Source organism: Pelodiscus sinensis, chromosome 10 (assembly GCF_052426305.1).
Source record: "Pelodiscus sinensis isolate ZL-2025 chromosome 10, ASM5242630v1, whole genome shotgun sequence".
NCBI classification, from domain to species: domain Eukaryota; kingdom Metazoa; phylum Chordata; order Testudines; family Trionychidae; genus Pelodiscus; species Pelodiscus sinensis.
In genome coordinates, this window is record NC_143061.1 from 6,149,022 (window position 1) to 6,165,958 (window position 16,937).

The following is a 16,937-nucleotide window of genomic DNA, read 5'->3' on the forward strand; positions in this document are numbered from 1 at the left end:
TTGTGCTAGCAGCAGGATCTTCGCCGAGGATTAGAGGGACTCCGACATGCTGAGCTAGTGAAATGCTTCCTCCCACCACCACCCTTTGCTGAAGAGAAGGTGAAACTCCTAACTGCCTCCTTCATTCATTTGCCAAATGCATCGCCTACCATGGAGGAGAGCAGCACAGGCATCGCTCAGCAGTTCCAGGCAAAGTTCAGCCCTGTAAACTTCTGTTCTGACGGTAACCGTCCTTTGTGCACACTCCTACCCCCTCCCACCATCGTCCTCATTCCTCTCTGTCAGTCGCCTCTCCTGGCGCAGGCCAGATAGAGGGGTGGGGAAGAGGTAAAAGAGCAGCTGCCTTTTACAGGCAACAGGTTTTGTTGTTGTTGTTCCTCTTTGGAGTGCTGGGGCATAAAATGTCAAGCTCCGTCTGCTTCTCCCCGACACACATGGGCCAAGCTATCCCATTGAGTTGGGTGACTGTAACTAACCCGGAAAACACAGGTGGGTTTCTAACGTGGCCTTGTTTTAGTCATCAGTTCCACGCTGGGGGTTTTTAAAAGTGTCCTGGTGGGCATGTCATTGCGGTTTTCATATTTTTCTTTCCCAACTATCCGAAGTCCACATTTTAATTTGTCTCTCTGGTTTATATATAAATCTCAAAGTGTTCTTTGGACACAGAAGTCTCACCCGGACATTATGAAATGTCTGAGACATGTATGAAATGTTCAGCAAAGGAGCTTTATTTTTCTCCATCTCAGAGGAGTCACCGTGTTTGTCTGTATCTGCAAAAACAACGAGGAGTCCTGTGGCTCCTTAAAGACTAACCAATGACTCCAATGCACCTGATGAAGTGGTTTTTACCCACGAAAGCTGATGCCCACATAAATCGGTGACTCTTTAAGGTGACACAGGACTCCTCGTTATTTTCCCTCAGTGAATTTGGAGAAGCACCAAAGGCTTTGCTACTGCAGAAAGCGCTCAACATTCCAGCTGCCCTCACAACCGGCTACAAGCCCCACACCACAGTTCCCTGCCATGATGGGAACCAACCGCAGCTGCCCCCCTCTTGGAACGTAAGAGGGCAGCCAGCGGAGATCACCGATCCTTCCATGCACTGCTCCACCTAGATCAAACATGCAGCCCGTAGAGACAGCTGCATCTGCTGTGCAGTGCTCCCGAGCCGAGTGGTCACACTTTGCAACATCCTCTGCTCGGATCAATACGGAACGTCACATTCCGGGATCTGTTTCCTGAGCAGGCTACTCCTAATTAATTATTTGTATGACAGTCGCCCCTAGAGGCTGAGAGCACAATGCCATTGTGTGAGGCACCATGTACATGCAGTAAGAGAGGCCCTGCCTTAGAGTGTACAAGCTAAATAGACAAGGTGCCGGTGTGGAAACCAGAGGCACAGAGAGGTGAAGTGTACACGAGGTCACAGATCTTAAGAGAACCCAAGTCTCTAGACTTCCAATGCCCTCCCCTCTAAGCCACCTTCTTATTCAAGGTGAGACCAACCATGAGATTATGGGCTGAACGCCTCAGGAGTTTACCCCTTTTCTCACCCTGTGTTCTAAGAGTCTGTCCTACTTAATCCAAACGTTGAACGTTCAAGTCCCTGGAGTGTTTCCACGGGCACAACAAGACAAAGCAGAGATGAACAAAACATTTCCAGCGAGAGACGAAGCGACTAGGAATCTGGGGCACTTTTCTGTCTTGTTACCGGCCTGCCGTCAGGGATGAGGCCCTCCACGGAGCTCCTGCGTTCCCCTGAACCCGAGGCTCTTTTCCAGCCCAAAATTCAAAGCGAGTCGTTGAAATGTTTAAACTTAACACATGGCTCTGAAGTTGGTGGTTGCCTGGGTGCAAGAGCAATGATCCATCTTCAGAAGCATCTGGGAGGGGAACTGAACAGAGACAATGAAATTAGAGGAGAGGGGGGGAAAAAAACCTGCCTGACGTAAATAATGCTAAAAAATTCCATGCCGCTGTGTTTTCTTCCTCGCCAGCTTTGTTGAAGTTCAGGAGGAGATGGGGGGGGGGGGGTTTCTAATCGCAGCAAATCAGAATGAATAACCATCTACAAAATGAACCCAGCAATCCTGGAAATGCAGGGCTGGATGGGACCTGCAGAAGCCATGCAGCCCGGCCCCCTGTGCTCAATGCTTCATCCTCTGCAACCGGCTAGCAGCAAAGACTCCATTAGCAGGACAGCCCGGGTCCTCGCCTCTCCAGTGGCCGCTCCGTTCCACGCTGCTCCTGCGATCTTCCCTCCCGGTTTTCGCACCCACTCTATCGGAGACGGACAGGAGCCTTGACCAATAAGAGGCCGCAAAGCGTCAACACAGCGTTCGCTCGGGGCTGCTAGCCAATCCGCGTCGCTTGGGTCCTATATCCCGCCTTCCGAGGACAGGCTCCGCCAGCCGCTGCCTCGGCTCAGCGGCCATGTTGAGTGTGGCAGACGCGCTGCTCCGTGTGGGTCTGCCGTTCCGCCTGTTCCCATCGCCCTACTGCCGCGGCCGGCACCTGGAATTGCCTTGTGAAGGCGTCGCGGTGGCGGCTGGGCCGGATTCGGCCTTTTAAAGCCCGTAGTTGGGGGGGAAAGCCGAGTGATTGTCCCACGAAGGGCTCCCGGCGCCATCTTGAGTGTGGCAGGTTCCTTCTCCTCCCCCCCTTCCCTGCCCAGCCGCCTCCATTGGGCTCAATGGCAGAGCCTGGGGGCAGCTTGAAACTGGACTTTCTGCCGGTTCGGCTGCTCCCGGCCCCGCTGGGACGGAGTGACACGGGTACTAGCGCAGCTTCATGCGAGCCGGGGGGGTTGCAACATTTTGGGGGGGTTGCAAAAAAAAATTGCAGCGGGGGGGGGGGGGGAAATGTGGCTTTAAAAAATTGCAAAAAAAAAATCCTCCCTTCGGTCCAATCTGATTTATTGCATCGTCTGATATTAAAGGGGGGGGGGTTCTCTCTCTGCCCATCCCTTTGCAAAGTTGCGCAGGGGTCTCGCCAAAGGGGTCCCTTTGACTTTATTCTCCGCAGATTGACGCGTGTAAATTCCTCATGATCGGGGGGGGGGATCAATGTGGCGCTTGAAATGAGATGGGAACAGGTAATGCGGGAGCCTGAGAGCAAACGATCGCCCGGTGGAAAAGATGCTGGTTCCTCCCCCCCCCCCCCCTCGTGTCGCCCCCAAAAAGTGCGACATTAGGGGAAAATCGGAACTGGGGTTTGTTTAAAAACGGTAATTTCCTGTTTTTTTAGGAAGGGGGGGGTTGTTAATGGTGCGGCGGAATCGTCAAAGGTCCACTCCCCATTAAAAGAAAGGGAGGGATTGATTATTCGATTGTGGATTGGAACCCCGACCGCCTCTCGAGTTGGAAAGTCCCATCCCCGTTCGAGGGTTTTTTTTTCTTTTTTTTTTCATTGGGACGAACGCTGCGCTTGGGTTTTAATCCGCGAAAGGCGGAATAACCCTCCCGCCGCTTGCAGGGTGTAAAACGCGCAGCTGCTCTTTGCAGAGGAGGGGCGGGGAAGGGGGTGGGCTTCACGTAGCAGCGGATTTCTTAGGCATCAACTTTTTAACCCCCCCCCCCCCTTTACGGAGTGTGCGTCGCTGCTAATGGCAGCGGAGACATGCTCCAGCCGGCGGCAGGCAGAGACAAGGGCGGCGGGGGGGGGGGGTGGATCTCTCCTTTCTTCCCCCTCCAGCCTGGGCTCTGCGTTTTGCAGGCGTCTTGCGGAGCTGCCTCCCTGCGGAGGGAGGGGGGAGCAAGGATCCCAGCTGTGCTGTTGCCGCGCTTAGCGGCCTCTCGCCGCGCTCCGCACGCTGAGGCCGGGCGCAAACTCATTGCAGCCATGGGGAAGCTCTGCCGCTTTAAGCAGCCTTGCCCATTGTTTGCCCCCCGACCAATGGCCGGGCCCATCTTCCTTCAGCTTGGCCAATGGGGATTGCGCAGGGGAGTGAGCGCGCCGCCCACTAATCTATATTAAAGCTAGTGGCGCCGCGTGAGTTCTCCACTGGCTCTGGCCAAAGCCATCTTTGCATTGTTCCTGCCCTGCTCTGCTCCGCGGGCAGCCGGACCTGCACTTTGCTTATTTTTTATATCAGATCTATTTTATATACACATCTCCCCACGCGCCATGTCAGACGCCGCTGTGGATACCAGCTCCGAGATCTCCACCAAGGTGAGTTTCCAAGCCTGGCTCCCCTTCGCTCCCCCCCCGCTCCTGTTTTCCGCTTTTTTTTTTTTTTTTTTACTTTGTGTCCTCCCAAGTACCATTTTTGTCTCGCGGGGGAACCTGCTGTGTCCCCCCCCTTTTTTTCTCTTTGTCCACGGGGATGGGGGGTTAAGTCTTAAATATTGCAAACCTCAAGTGGGGTTTTTTTTTGGAGGGGAGAGTTTTGTAAAGTCTTCCGCCGGAGGGTTTTTGCAGCGTGTGTCTTTCAAAGGGGCATTTAAAAAGCGCCCGTCTCGTATTGTGTTTCTGTTGCCTGTCTGGCGATCTCTCTCCATTCAAATCGCCTCGCAGCTTGACAGCCCCCAGGAAACTTGGCTCCCACTTTCATTCCCTTGCCCTAACGAGGGGGAAATAACCTGTCTGGAAAGTGGTGGAAGCGATCGGGCACTTTTTAAACCCCCCCCCCTTGTTCACACGAGCCGGGCGAGACGCGGAGCGTGTGTTTGTGGGTTCGGCAGGGGCCAGGCATTTAAAAACAAAACCCATCACGAGAACAAACAACTCCATCCCTTTAATCGCCTGGAAATAACTTTACGACGTGGAGAGGTGCGAATCATCTGAAGCGCTTTCTTGGAGGGGGGCGAGACTTGACTTTGATGGGAAACGCTTGGATGTGACTGCCCCATGTTTGTGGTGATCTGCGCGGGTCCTTTGTTTCATGGTGCCAGGAAGCCAGCATGCCGCGCCGGCTCCTCGCGTGGCTTCCCCTGGCGGGGATCGGAGCCGGGGCTCCCTGCTCGGACTCCCCTCCCGCATACACCCACTCCAGCCCCGCCACTGTCGGTGTCAGAGCCTGGCTCCCCGGCCGAGGAAGGAGCGCCCCCCCCCCCCTTTAGTAAGCGGGTTAAGATCCCCATTAGGCTGCCGCGCTTTTAACTCCAGTTAAAGACCGATTAACCTTGCGGGGCAAAAGGAGGGAGGCGAAGGGAGGGACCCCGCACTGTTTAATCAGAAGCTTAAATCTGCTGCACTTGGCCTCCCTTCCCTGGCGGGGGGGGTCCGTTCGTGTTGGGATCCCCAGGGGAGCGCCGGCCGGCGAGCGGTAGCTGTCCCCTCAGGACACCGTGGATCGAGCGAGGAGTGTCCGGGAGAGCACGCGTGCGAGTGGGTGGGAGTCTCGGAGGGGGGGGGTAAACTTCAAGCCACAGCTTGGGGGGGGGGGTGAGGCTCCAGCCCCGACGGAGACGGGCTTGGATACAGCGTAGCGAGCGGTGGATACAATGTAGCGAAGGGCACCCACCCCACGCGGCACCAGTCCCGCGTCCCCTGGGGGCTCGCAGGTGATCCGTGCAGGTGGGGAGGGGGGGGTCCCCAGTCCCAGCGGGAGGCGAGGGGGGGCTTTTCTCGGGCCCCCCCGGTAGGGAAGGGGGGGTCAGGGAAGGACGCCGGTCTCCTCTGGGCATTTGTTTGGGTTTCCAGGTGTTCCGCCCTATGCCCACCGGGGTGGGGAAAAGGTCAGCGCCCCCACTCCCCCCGGCAGGCGCTGCAGCAGGGCAGGGGCTGCGGGGCGAGGCGCGCAGCCGCCACCGGAGTCAGCAGCCCCTGGCCAATTTCGTTTTCACTTCTGTTTTCCCGCTTCTGGGACAGCAGCGTCCCTGCCCCCCCCCTTCCTCCCCCCCCCCCCCGAATCTGCGCGGCTCTCCCCCCGCCCCCGCCTTTTGTGCTGAACTTTGGCTCGCTCGGGTCCCAGCTGCGGGGCAGGGGGTCGCCCCGGCTGACGTCCTGGGGGGGGGGAGGTTCTTCCCTCACTCGCCGCCCCCTAGGTGACTAGCGGTAGCCCTCGCCCGCATGTTAATTAAATGCCTGGCCCTCCCCGCCCTCCTCCCGCGGCAGGCTCCAGCCCCCCTCCGAAGCGCCTTTCGGGGGGGGGGGAGAATCTCATTAACCTTCCCCTGCCCTTTGGGGGCGGGGGAATTTCCCGCTGTCCCCCCCCGGGACTGATTTAGCAGCCCCATGCGCTTCCCTGCGGAACGGCCCTGCTGCTGGGGGGCGGCCCTGCTGCTGGGGGGCACCCCCGCTCCGCGAGCAGCCGGGGGGGGGGGTTCGGGCGATGCACCCCCAAACTTTGCGGGGGCTTGGGGACGGGCCGGCGGCGCTTTGCAGGGGGGGGGGGTTGAGCCCCCGCGTTGTGTCGCTGGGGGCCTGGCAAGGAGGCCGCCCCTAATTGGGGGGGGGCCGGGCGGGAGCAGACTAAGGGCGCGGGTCCCGCCCGCCCGCCCCACTGAAATAAACAAGACACTGAAGATTTATTCCGCCGGGTGGGGGGAGGGGTCCCAGAGCTGCCGCCTCGGCTCCCGGGCGGCGGCTCCTCCTGCGCCGCTCGGCGCCGCCCCCCCACCCCCAGCTCCGCAACCCAGCTCGCTCATCCCCGCGTGCGGCCGCCTCGGCGCGCTCCGCCCGCGCGGGGCCCCATGGGACTTGGAGTTCTCTCCCCGCGGGCAGCCGCGCTCCGCAGGGCCCCGCCAAGACTACAGTTCCCGGCAAGCCGCGAGGGGCGGGGCCTGCGCGCCGGCGCTCGGCCAATCAGAGGGCGCGGAGAGTGGCGCGCGGTTTGAAATGCGGGAGGGCGCGTGGCGCTGGGAAGCCCGCGCCCCCTGCTGGCGGGAGGGTCGCTGCAGCTCACAGCCCAGCCCTTTGAAGCTGAGGAAAGCCCTTTCTTGTGACGAGGCACCCTGGGGGTGGTGGGCTTGGGGGTGGCTGCAGACGGGTAATCAATCAATACAGGCAATAAATGCAAAGCTGCCGACCCCTTTGAAATGCTTGGAGCATTGCACTTTCCTTTGCAAGCTTCTGGTTTTATTGAAAACAGTCCCTTAAAATCGCTGGCACCTTGGTGTCCATGCAAACTGCCCCCTCCGCCCCCCAGTAACTGAACGGTGCAGCTAGAACTAAGGGGGCAGGCGAGTCTCTTGCTGCAGGGCAATAAATCACATGAGCAAATATCCCAGAAGCACCTGGGGCTGGACCAAGATTTCCAGTTGATTGGCCATAGTTTTAGGCCACTTTCAAATGATCAGTCCTGATGGTTTTATTTGATCTGTCTGTACTGGGGCTTAAGCTATGATCTGGCTTATGAATGTGGTTGGTTTTGATGGCTTCTAGTGACCATTACTACTATACGCGGAATTTTCAAATTCACATTCAGGGAGTAGGGGAGTATGGAAGGCAAGACTTCCTTCTGATTAAACATCCCTGCTGTTTTATGGACAGTCTTGCCACACCTATAATTAGAGGCTCCATCAAAGCATTAAAGCTAAAATATTACTCCTACATTGACTTTAACATCTGATGTACAGATTTGTCTATTTGTATTGGATTCATTCTTAGGAATGAAAAAAGCTGAGTACCATCACTATGCAAATAAGCATGGCCTGGTAACTCAATTATAATTGAACTGAAAGCATCTTAAATGGAACATTGATGGCTGGTGCCTGCAGATTTGTTAAACTAAAATGAGTAATAAGAACATTACTGCTGTGCCTTAGCCATAAGAACCACTTGGTATTTTACGCATAACGTCTTAAAAAGGATTATGAACATAGAACTGGCGACTTGGAAACTTTGACTATTTCATTTCTTCTGTGTTGGGGTATTTTTAGAATTGCTTGTAGGTTAGTTTAAAATTGCATACTGGCTCTTAAGTAGTTTTGGCATGGCCACAAAAAAGTCAGGTTAAATGCTAGCATCTCACTCATCCAGTCATGGCCAATAGGAATTAGAGAGAGTGTAAAAACCGTGATGGAGTTGATCAGTTCAGAGAAACGGCAGTTTGCATGGGATTCAAATATTTGAGGAAAGAGGAAGTGGAGCGACACTTCTATGAGCTGCGAGCAGAATAGTTACTTGACTAAGTGATGTCTGATCAACAGGTGTACGAAACACCAATGTTTAGCATTGTGAAAAGGTCTTAATACAGGGCTATACTGTATGCCTTGGTATAATACAGTCAGACTTTATTAATCTATGCTTGGTTTATCCAGATGCCTGGGCATCTAAAAGGCTTAACTAGTCCACTGCTCTAATATGCCTGCGCTGTGACCAAATAATCCAGAGGTTATTTTAATCCAAATAAAAAGAGAGAGGTGGCCATATTAATCAGGGCCAGCCGTGCTGTGGCATTGAGGTTGACATGAGGAAGTGGCACTAGCTCTGAGAGTGAAAGTGATATGCATCCAACTAAGCTGAGGGGCTTGTAGAGAGGCTGCCAGAAAAAAAAAACCCAACCCAGCCAAGTTTGCGCAGAATAGGAAGCTGCCAAAAAGTTTTGAACACCTCATGGTCTTTGTTCAAGGGAGACTGCGCGGCTGCCCTGCTGCAGCCCTGGTGAAAGGCCTCTTAACTCCTTGGCAGGGGTAATAACTTCTCTCGGGGCAAGCAGGATCTAGCTGTGGCTGAGGCAGTAACATAAGGGAAGGATGATGCAGGCTCGGTTGCCAGTGTTCTTTGTAGCCAGGTGCGGGAACAGAAAGTTGGGTCTTTCCACTTGTTTGCCTAGTGGCTTGGCATGACATCTTAACAGTGATCCATAGCAAAAACTGGCGGGCTCTTGCTCGCTCCCGCCTGTGCTTGCGGTTCGGGTTTGAACCGATCTAGCAGCGTTAAAGCGAACGGCGCCATGTTCCTTGGAGGAATGTGGTGAAAATAGCCCTTTCCCGGCTATTCAGCTGAGAGGCTTGAGATTTATTCTGGAGTTTCCACTTTGTGGCTACAAATAAGACCAGGCAGGTTGCGAGAGAGACCAGTCTCGGCTAATAACACTTAGGGCTCCATTCTCTACCCTGCCTGGTTGTCAGGGCAGCAAGTGGCCATGTGAATCCGCAGACCCTGGATGACTGATTCTGTAATTTGGCTATCGGTGGCAATGCAGTCGTTTCTCCTGAACACGATAAGGTGGGAAACAAGCCAGAGCTTTTGCTGCTAAGCACATGCAGGAGACCAGCTCGTTAAGTTTAGATGTTGCTGGGCGTTCCTAAGTTAAATGTAGCCATCTCCTTTTAATATCAGGTACTTTTCCTTAATAAAGTGTATTAGTACAGACTTAAAATCTCTCTTCCTCCCCCATTTCAGCCCCTGCAATGGCCAGAGCAAATTGCTTGTGCAATGGGTGTGAAGGGTAACTACCTCCAAGCCTTCTCCTCCCCTCTCCCTTCTATAACTTTCCTACCATGCGGCTCGTAGGCTGAAATCCTGGTGACTCATTGGCTATTTCTGTTCCTTAAAGGATCTAAAAGAGAAGAAGGAAGTTGTTGAAGAGACAGAAAATGGCAGAGATGCACCAGCCAATGGCAATGCTGTAAGTATTGCTAGACCAGCCTTGGGTGATGGGGTCTTTTGCTTTCCGATCTCCTGGGAACTCATTTGTTGGCCTGCTCAGAGCGGGAGAAATCTTCCATGCACCAGCACCTTGCAGTGTAACCCTGTTGTGAAAGAAACATGCTGGTACAGTTTCAGAGTCAGTGAAAGCTGCTAGCCTGCGGGCGATTTCCAGGTGTATGGGAGGGGAGGAGAGGAGAGGTGTGGCTGATTCTTACAGCCCTCTGAGAACGCATTGTCTTCCAAAACAACAAGGAGACCTGTAGCACCTTAGAGACTAACATATTCATCAGGCATACGTTTTCGTGGGTAAAACCTATTTCCTCAGATGAATTAGATCTCTTAGTCTCTTAAGGCACCACAGGACTTGTATGTGCAGATACAGACTCACATGGCTCCCCCCGAGATATTGTCTCTGGTGCCGATTCCTTCTAGAAGCTATCCTTCGGTTTGAAAATGTGGCAAGCAGATGGATGGGAAAAGCCTTTGAACACAAGCAAATCTGGGGTTGGCTTGTTTTTTGTTTTTCTAAAAACTGCCAGAGGGAAACTGACAATGCTGTCTTTTAATCTGACGCGTTGTCACAATAGACTTTAGATTCCTGTCGGAGGCTCAAGAGGCAGCCGCTGCATTACCATACCATGTCAGCGCTTCATCTGTACTTCCACGTGAAGTGTAGACAGAAGGGGGCATGTCCTTGAAGGGAAAACACACGTGGCTTGTAGGTCAGCCCGTGGGCACCTGTTAGGAAAGATGGGGGAGGGTGGGGAAGCAGGGAGACAGGCAGGGGTCTGTCTCCTTAGCTGTGCTTCCTGGATGGCTTCCTAAATCCCTCCGTCTCAGGCTGCATCTGTGTATGTGTGTGGGGGGCGGGGGTTAAGAGGGTCTGGGATGGGGGAAGCGAGCGATTTCCCTCCCTGCATTTTTTTTTTAAGTGAGTGTCTTGTCTTGCCAAGGAGAACGAGGAAAACGGAGAGCAAGAGGCTGACAACGAAGTAGACGAAGAGGAAGAAGAAGGCGCTGAAGAAGAGGATGAGGAGGAAGAGGGTGATGGTAATTTTTCACCCTGCCTTCCCACCTTAGAGTAGCCAAATCCGGCCCGTAAGGGCGACCCTTTAAGAGCAAGATGCTTGAGTTACTTCACGTGGGTAGCAAGTGCCAGGAGCTGCATCGCCCCCTTGTGGCGGCGCTGGGCTAGTGCTCTCCTTGCTGTAACTGGTGGGCTCGCTAGGCTTGCTTTCTCCCTCCCCTGCCTCCGATCTGCCAGCTGGGGTTGAGATGTGTTGCCAGTGAAATCAAATCCCTGAGTTGGTTCTGACCGAGTGAGGACCGATCTCGGCCCGTTCCAGCCGTGCTGGCTAGTGCGAAGGCCCTCGGTGTGCACGATCACTCCTCGCACGTCGCTGGGAAAAGGTGGCGCTGCGCAGGGACCCGCGGAATGGCTCGTTCGCCAGCCTGCTTGGGCTGCGCGTGGCAGGCGGAGCCACAGCCTGACTTAGGGGGAGCCAGCAGGCCAGGGTGTGAACAATCACGCTCGCGTCCCAGGCGAACGATTCGGGCTGAACAATTGGTTCCACCCAAGCCGATCCGTGACCCTCTCGTGCTCCGCTGCAGAGCATTTTAGTTGTGGCTAGAACAGACGCAAGCGGCTCGCTTCAGCTTGCCCAGAATGTCTCCTCCTGCAGCTCCCTCTGCCCCATGCTTCCTAGAGCAACCCAGCCTGCAAGCAGGCCTCAGCAACCCGCCAGTCACTTCCCTGCCTGCTTCCCTTTCCAGCCCCCCCCGCTACGTGCCCGAGACCCACTTGGCTGAATAACACGCTCTATTTTTATACCCCATTAAGGCTGGGGGGGGAGGTTGCTCGCCATTATTAGCCAGCTGCCCCTCCTGGAGCTCAACCTGCAGCTTGATTAGCTTTTACTGGCTAATCCCCTTGCAATCTTGGGCAGCGGCGCTGGCTGGCGCTGGGCTCCGAGGCTGGGAACTGAAGCCCTTTACGCAAACCCCTGTTTGAACCAAGTCCGGGCCCTGCCTGGCAGCAGCCCTGGGGGGATGCAAGGGAAACGGTGCTCTCTGTTTAGGAACTGGTTCCTGAACAGCTCACTGGCGATAAACCGGTAGCCCCAGCCTTGAGGGATGGGGGGGTTTAACCCTTGGCATTAAATTTCACCCCAGCCTCGTGGGAGCCTGGGCCATCTGCCTTTTCCGAGGCAGCTGCGAAGGGCTGCCTGCTACATCTGGGTGGTTTGCATCACTGGGCTTTGTGGTGGGCGTGGGGCATTGCTTCAGTCTCGTGCTGGGGAGCGTGATATCTGGATAGGTGGGAGTGGCCAATGCAGCCCCCTCCATTGTCACCCCCTCCACCGTTCCCCCCCACCCCCGAAAACATGGATACAGCTCAGAGCCCTGAGCCATCTGCACCCCTGGTCGGTGCTCTCCTGGGTTCCAGGAGGGCTAACTCCTGTCTTTCCAGCCCAGCCCCAGTAATCTCTGCCTGGAGGCAGTACCTGCGGGGCTGAGCCAAGGGACCTGGACATTGTCGGAGTGAGAAGCCAGTCTTGGAACTAAACTTCAGTTCCGTCATCGAATCTGTTTGCAAAGAGCCCCTCCCCGCCTCCCATTATGTGCTTTGCTTAAAGCAGCTCAGGCAACTAAAAATGCCACACACACACACACACACCACACACCGGTCAGCTTGACTTTGGTCACATGATCATCCCAAGTCACCTGGTGCGTGATGCTCCATCCCTCACTGCTAATCTGGCAGCTCCAGGGGCGATGCCGGGTCTGCGTGCACGCTGGCAGGGGGCCGGCGGACGCGCCAGCCGGATGACCCTAATCCCCAGCTGTCTATACGTGCGGCTCGTGGTGACATTTAAAGCCAGCTTACTGGCCTGGCCGCTGTAAGTTTAGCCGGGCCTCCCGTTATGCAAAGGACTTAGGTTGGTATGGACCCCAGTTCCACTCCCCTCCCGCTGCAGGCCACGTTGTTCTGATCCACTGGCCTATTTGAGCTCAAAGTGGGTCAGATCTGACTCTTTCCCCCTTTCTTGCTCTCTGCCTGGCTGGGAGGCTGCCGCCGGCCCAGCCCATCCGCGGAATTGGTTGGTAGAACTGCGGACCAATTCCATGGTCATTAGCATGTGTTCTGACTCAGAACTAATGCGTCCTGGCTCTCGTCACTCATTAAGGATGGACTAATAGCTGCAAAGGGAAGCAGAAGTAATGGGGAGCACTGAGGGCTGCCGCTAGGAAAGCCTTTCCATTTGTCAGCAAAGCTGGGGCTCGGGGCCCTATTTATAACGCCCTGCCAGTCCGAGGCTGGCTGCTTCCTACCCGCCAGTGTCGGCACCGGTGGTGCTGGGGGTGGCTCTCCATGCGTCAGTTTTGCAGCTGTCCAGGGCTCTGCCTATTTACCAACATGGAGTAGCCAAGCTTGGGGCACACTCATGCCTTCCCCCGCCCTCACCCAGGAGCCTGCCTCCAAATGCAGAGGGGACCCTCTTAGTGCTTGGCCCCTCTGTTTTCCACCAGTGTGCGGAATACATTTTGTTCTGTGCACCCAGGCATGTGCCAATGTGCACCACCAATGAAAACACCAACCTGGCTGTGGGCACTCTGCTAATCAGCTGGGCGGAATTGGAATTTCTGTTGGGCAGCTGCCCAAGTGCCTGGCTGCCAGGGAGCACTGGTGCCTGCCTTGGCAATGGGGCAGGAGGGCTGTACTGGCTCTCTGGAAGGGGCGGGGGGGGGGGGGGGGAGACACAGCCTGACGCTGTGGAACGTGCGTGAAGAGCTGTCGCTGCCCTTGAATGTACGAGGAGCAGAAGGACAAGCCCGGAGCTTGTCCCCGTAAGGGTCAGGTTCCCGCTGCAGCAGTTCTATGCCAAGTCTGGCACTTTTCCTCGGCCCCGCCCCCCTCCCCCGTGTCCTTGCAATGTCAGGCTGGGCTCACGTGCCATGCTTTTCCTGCCCTTCCCCCGGCCAGGTGAGGAAGAGGACGGCGATGAAGATGAGGAAGGTGACGCACCCACAGGCAAACGAGCAGCTGAGGATGATGAGGTAGGTGGGGGCGAACCCCAGAGAACAGACCCCCCTTTGCCCGGACGGGTGGCTGAAGATTTGGGAAGCCTCTGTCTCGTTGCAGGGGCCACAGCGACACTGGGGCTCTTTGGACCACTCTCCCATCCTGTCCTGGTTCTGTTTTTCCCCCTAGCCTTGTGCGGGGCTCTGTGCCTCTTTGGGGCCAGCCCTCCAGGACCCAACCCAGTTCTGTTCATACCCGTGGCCCAGTTAGCAGCAGGCACGGCCACAGGGAGAACAGCCAGAAGTAACTGTCCAGCCTTCAGCTCAATGGGAGCTATCCCAGCTGGCTACTCAGATGGCTTGCGGGGGGGGAGGGGGGGGGATTACCAGCAAGGGTGCTGGGTGCTATGGGAGACCCTGGAGTGGATTCCGGGGCAGGCTGGGGCCCCCCAGGCAGCCAGCTCCCAGGACTGTCCTTAATTTGTCAAGTCCTGACGAGCGTGGGAGCCATAGCGCTCTGCGAGAGAGCAGCGCCCCTCCCCTCCCGGCACACGCCTTGCTCTGCGCGCAGCCGAGCTGCAGGCATCGGGGGAGGGGGTGGGGGGGCACTTCTCTGAACTCCATGTGGCTTTCCACGCTGCACGTGGTCCCCGCGCGCGTGGCTCCCGGTGACAGCTCTGACTGCTCAGAGCCAACTTGGTTTCCAGCCAAACACCAAAAGGAAGGAAGCGCTGAGGCGCTGTGTGTGTGAGAATAGGTGCTTCCTGGCACGGGGCGTGGGCCATTTTGCTTGGTATCCACGGGAATGTCTGCCCTGCACATCCGACCTGGGCTCTGATTCAGAAACGTGCCCACGCCCCTCTTCTGTGACACACGAGTCACTTGGACTCAGCAGGCTTCCAGGACCTTGAGCCGAGCGCTGTCACTTTGCAGTGTGGGCACCGCTCAAGCTAGGTGGACACGTTGCTGCCGTGAGACCTGGGCCCACGTGCAACGGGCAGGCTTGTGTTTCTCAGGCTATGTCTTGACTACGGAGCATCCCGGAAAAACTCAGCCGCGTCAAAGGAACACGGCTGCTCGTCCGATGTTTTTTGCGGAAAAGCAGACGCTCTTTCGGAAGCTCTGTCTTCCTCGTGCCATGGGGAAGAAGGGCTCTTCCGAAAGGAGCTTTTTCCAAACTTTGGCCCAGTGTAGCCGGGCCAAATTTTGGAAAAGCCTCTTCCCACAAAACTATCAGGAAAAGGCCCAGCGGTAGGCTGTTAACTCCTCATCACTCCTGAACCCCTGCCACTGTCCCCAAATGCCAAAACCCTTATCGTTGGCCCAGGCACGCAGCTGCACAGGACTGTGCAGGGGAGTGTAACAGGATCCTGGTTCTTCTGAGCCTCTGCGCTTCCCCTTTGCCATGCTGGAGGCCCCAGCCCCCTAACACCTCTCTCCCCTCGCCCCCCAGGATGAGGATGTCGACCCCAAGAAGCAGAAAACCGACGAAGATGACTAGGCAGCGCAGAATTTTTTTTTTTTTTAAATAAGGAGAAAAAACAAACAAAAGGCCAGCGCGACTTGTTCACCTTCAACGTCCCGTCGCAACCCCCCGCCGTGGTCACCCTCCCCAAGTAGAGCAAACCTGCCCGCGATGCCGACGCCACTCGGAACGAACGCCCGAAAAGATCCCCCCTCCCCATCAACGGGGCGAGAACCCCCCTCCCCCAGCACCAAAACTTCAAGGCCCTGCTTTCTTTCTTAAAAGTACTTTAAAGGAGAATTTGTTTGTATTTTTTATTTACATTTTATATTTTTGTACATATTGTTAGGAGGTCAGCCATTTTTAAGTGATCTCGGATTGACCAAATGGGGGGCTTTGAAGTGTATCTCTCTCGTAACCCATCTCTGACTTTACTTGTGGTGTGACCGCGTTCCCACAAACCATTCTCCCCAAGGAGAAAAAACGACCTTGTATAAAAACGAAAAGGCAAAAAAAAAAATTTACAATCTTATTCCGAGCATTCCAGTAACTTTTTTTGTGTATGTACTTTAGCTGTACTATAAAGTAGTGGGTTTGTATGAGATGGCAAGGCCAAAGATAAAAGGGTTTTTTTTTTTCTGTCTATGAAGTTGCTGTTTATTTTTATTTTATTTTTTTTTTTGGCCTGTTTGATGTATGTGTGAAACAATGTTGTCCAACAATAAACCGGAATTTTATTTTGCTGAGTTCTAACGAAGCTGGCTCCCAACCGCTGGTTTGTTTTTTGTGTTTTGTGGTTTTTGTTTTTGTTTTTTAAATTTGATTTGATTTGTCTGATCCTGAGTTGGGCGGGTGAGGAAAGTGGGTGCTGATACGTTGGCTGGTACAGCCCTTCTCTGTATTCAGTAGGTTTCATAGATTCCAGGACCAACTTTAGAAGCCCTGCAGGCCACAGTGATGCTCACAGCACGTGCAGAGGGCTGCAACTTAAGTGTGGCTGCCTATGCATGCAAATATATGCGAATAGGTTCTTTCACACTGATGAGCATGAATACAACGATTGAGGCAAGACTATACAACCCACAAGCCCCATTTACGTCAGTTCTGATATTAATAAAATGCAATATTTGCCCAATTTCCATCCATGTGACAGCACTTTTAATGAGCAATGGCAGTCCGGGAATTTAACTACTAAAAGGCATATCAACAGAAGACTGTTATATGAACAACGTTTTTGTTTTGGTTCCTACACATGAGCTGTGTGTTGAGCCCCATGTAAATCCAAACTGCACAGTAGGCTGCAAACAGGCTGTGAGCCGAGTAGCCCTGGTCTAGTCCAAGCAGAGGACCACCGGCTGTAGAACTTCCCCCAAATTCCTAGAGCAGATCTTTCTGAGTGACTTGGCGAGAGCAGAGAAGGGTTTAAATGAACCCAGCCAATCTTCAATTTAAAAAGATCAGTGATGGAGACTCTCCCGTGACCCTTGGTAAATTGTTCCAGTGGCTAATTGCCCCCTTGTCCAATGTCCATGCCTCATTTCCCACCTGAATTTGTCCAGCTTTGGCCTCCAGCCATTGGTTCATAGCGGAGACCTTTCCTGGCTATACAGCAGAACCCGTTATGAAATATTTGTCCCCTGGGTGGGTACTGCCAGGTGGATCAAGTCACCCCTTGAAGGACTTTATAAGAACCTTTTGCTGAGGAACCCAGCACCTGCCCGCTCCCTTGGAGGAACCGTGGCCCAGCGCTGGAGGGGAAGTGCCATCTTGACAGAGAAAGATGATTGCAGAGAGACCTTTCTGCGGGGTTCGGCCTGACCCCTCAAAGCAATTGACCTCAGGAGAATTCAGTACCAAGGTACCTCTGAGGGTCTGCTCCTCCATTCCCCCAAAGGCGGAGCTAGTGTAG

General features: G+C 54.8%; 1 protein-coding gene across 4 annotated transcripts; it reads left to right on the plus strand.

The window, feature by feature from the left end:
• The first annotated feature begins 3,982 nt into the window (after positions 1-3,982).
• Positions 3,983-15,785, plus strand: PTMA (prothymosin alpha). 4 transcript variants are annotated; one of them, XM_006112368.5, is made up of 5 exons: positions 3,983-4,170; positions 9,446-9,517; positions 10,494-10,584; positions 13,526-13,599; positions 15,017-15,785. In XM_006112368.5, exons 1-5 carry the CDS (start codon positions 4,126-4,128, stop codon positions 15,062-15,064), a joined length of 330 nt encoding a protein of 109 aa, XP_006112430.1. In that variant the 5' UTR covers positions 3,983-4,125; the 3' UTR covers positions 15,065-15,785. The 4 variants fall into 4 exon arrangements, with proteins under 4 accessions (XP_006112430.1, XP_006112428.1, XP_006112431.1 ...); XM_006112366.5 differs by having other exon boundaries at positions 3,984-4,170; positions 10,494-10,590; XM_006112369.5 differs by having other exon boundaries at positions 3,984-4,170; positions 10,497-10,584.
• The last annotated feature ends 1,152 nt before the right edge of the window (positions 15,786-16,937 follow it).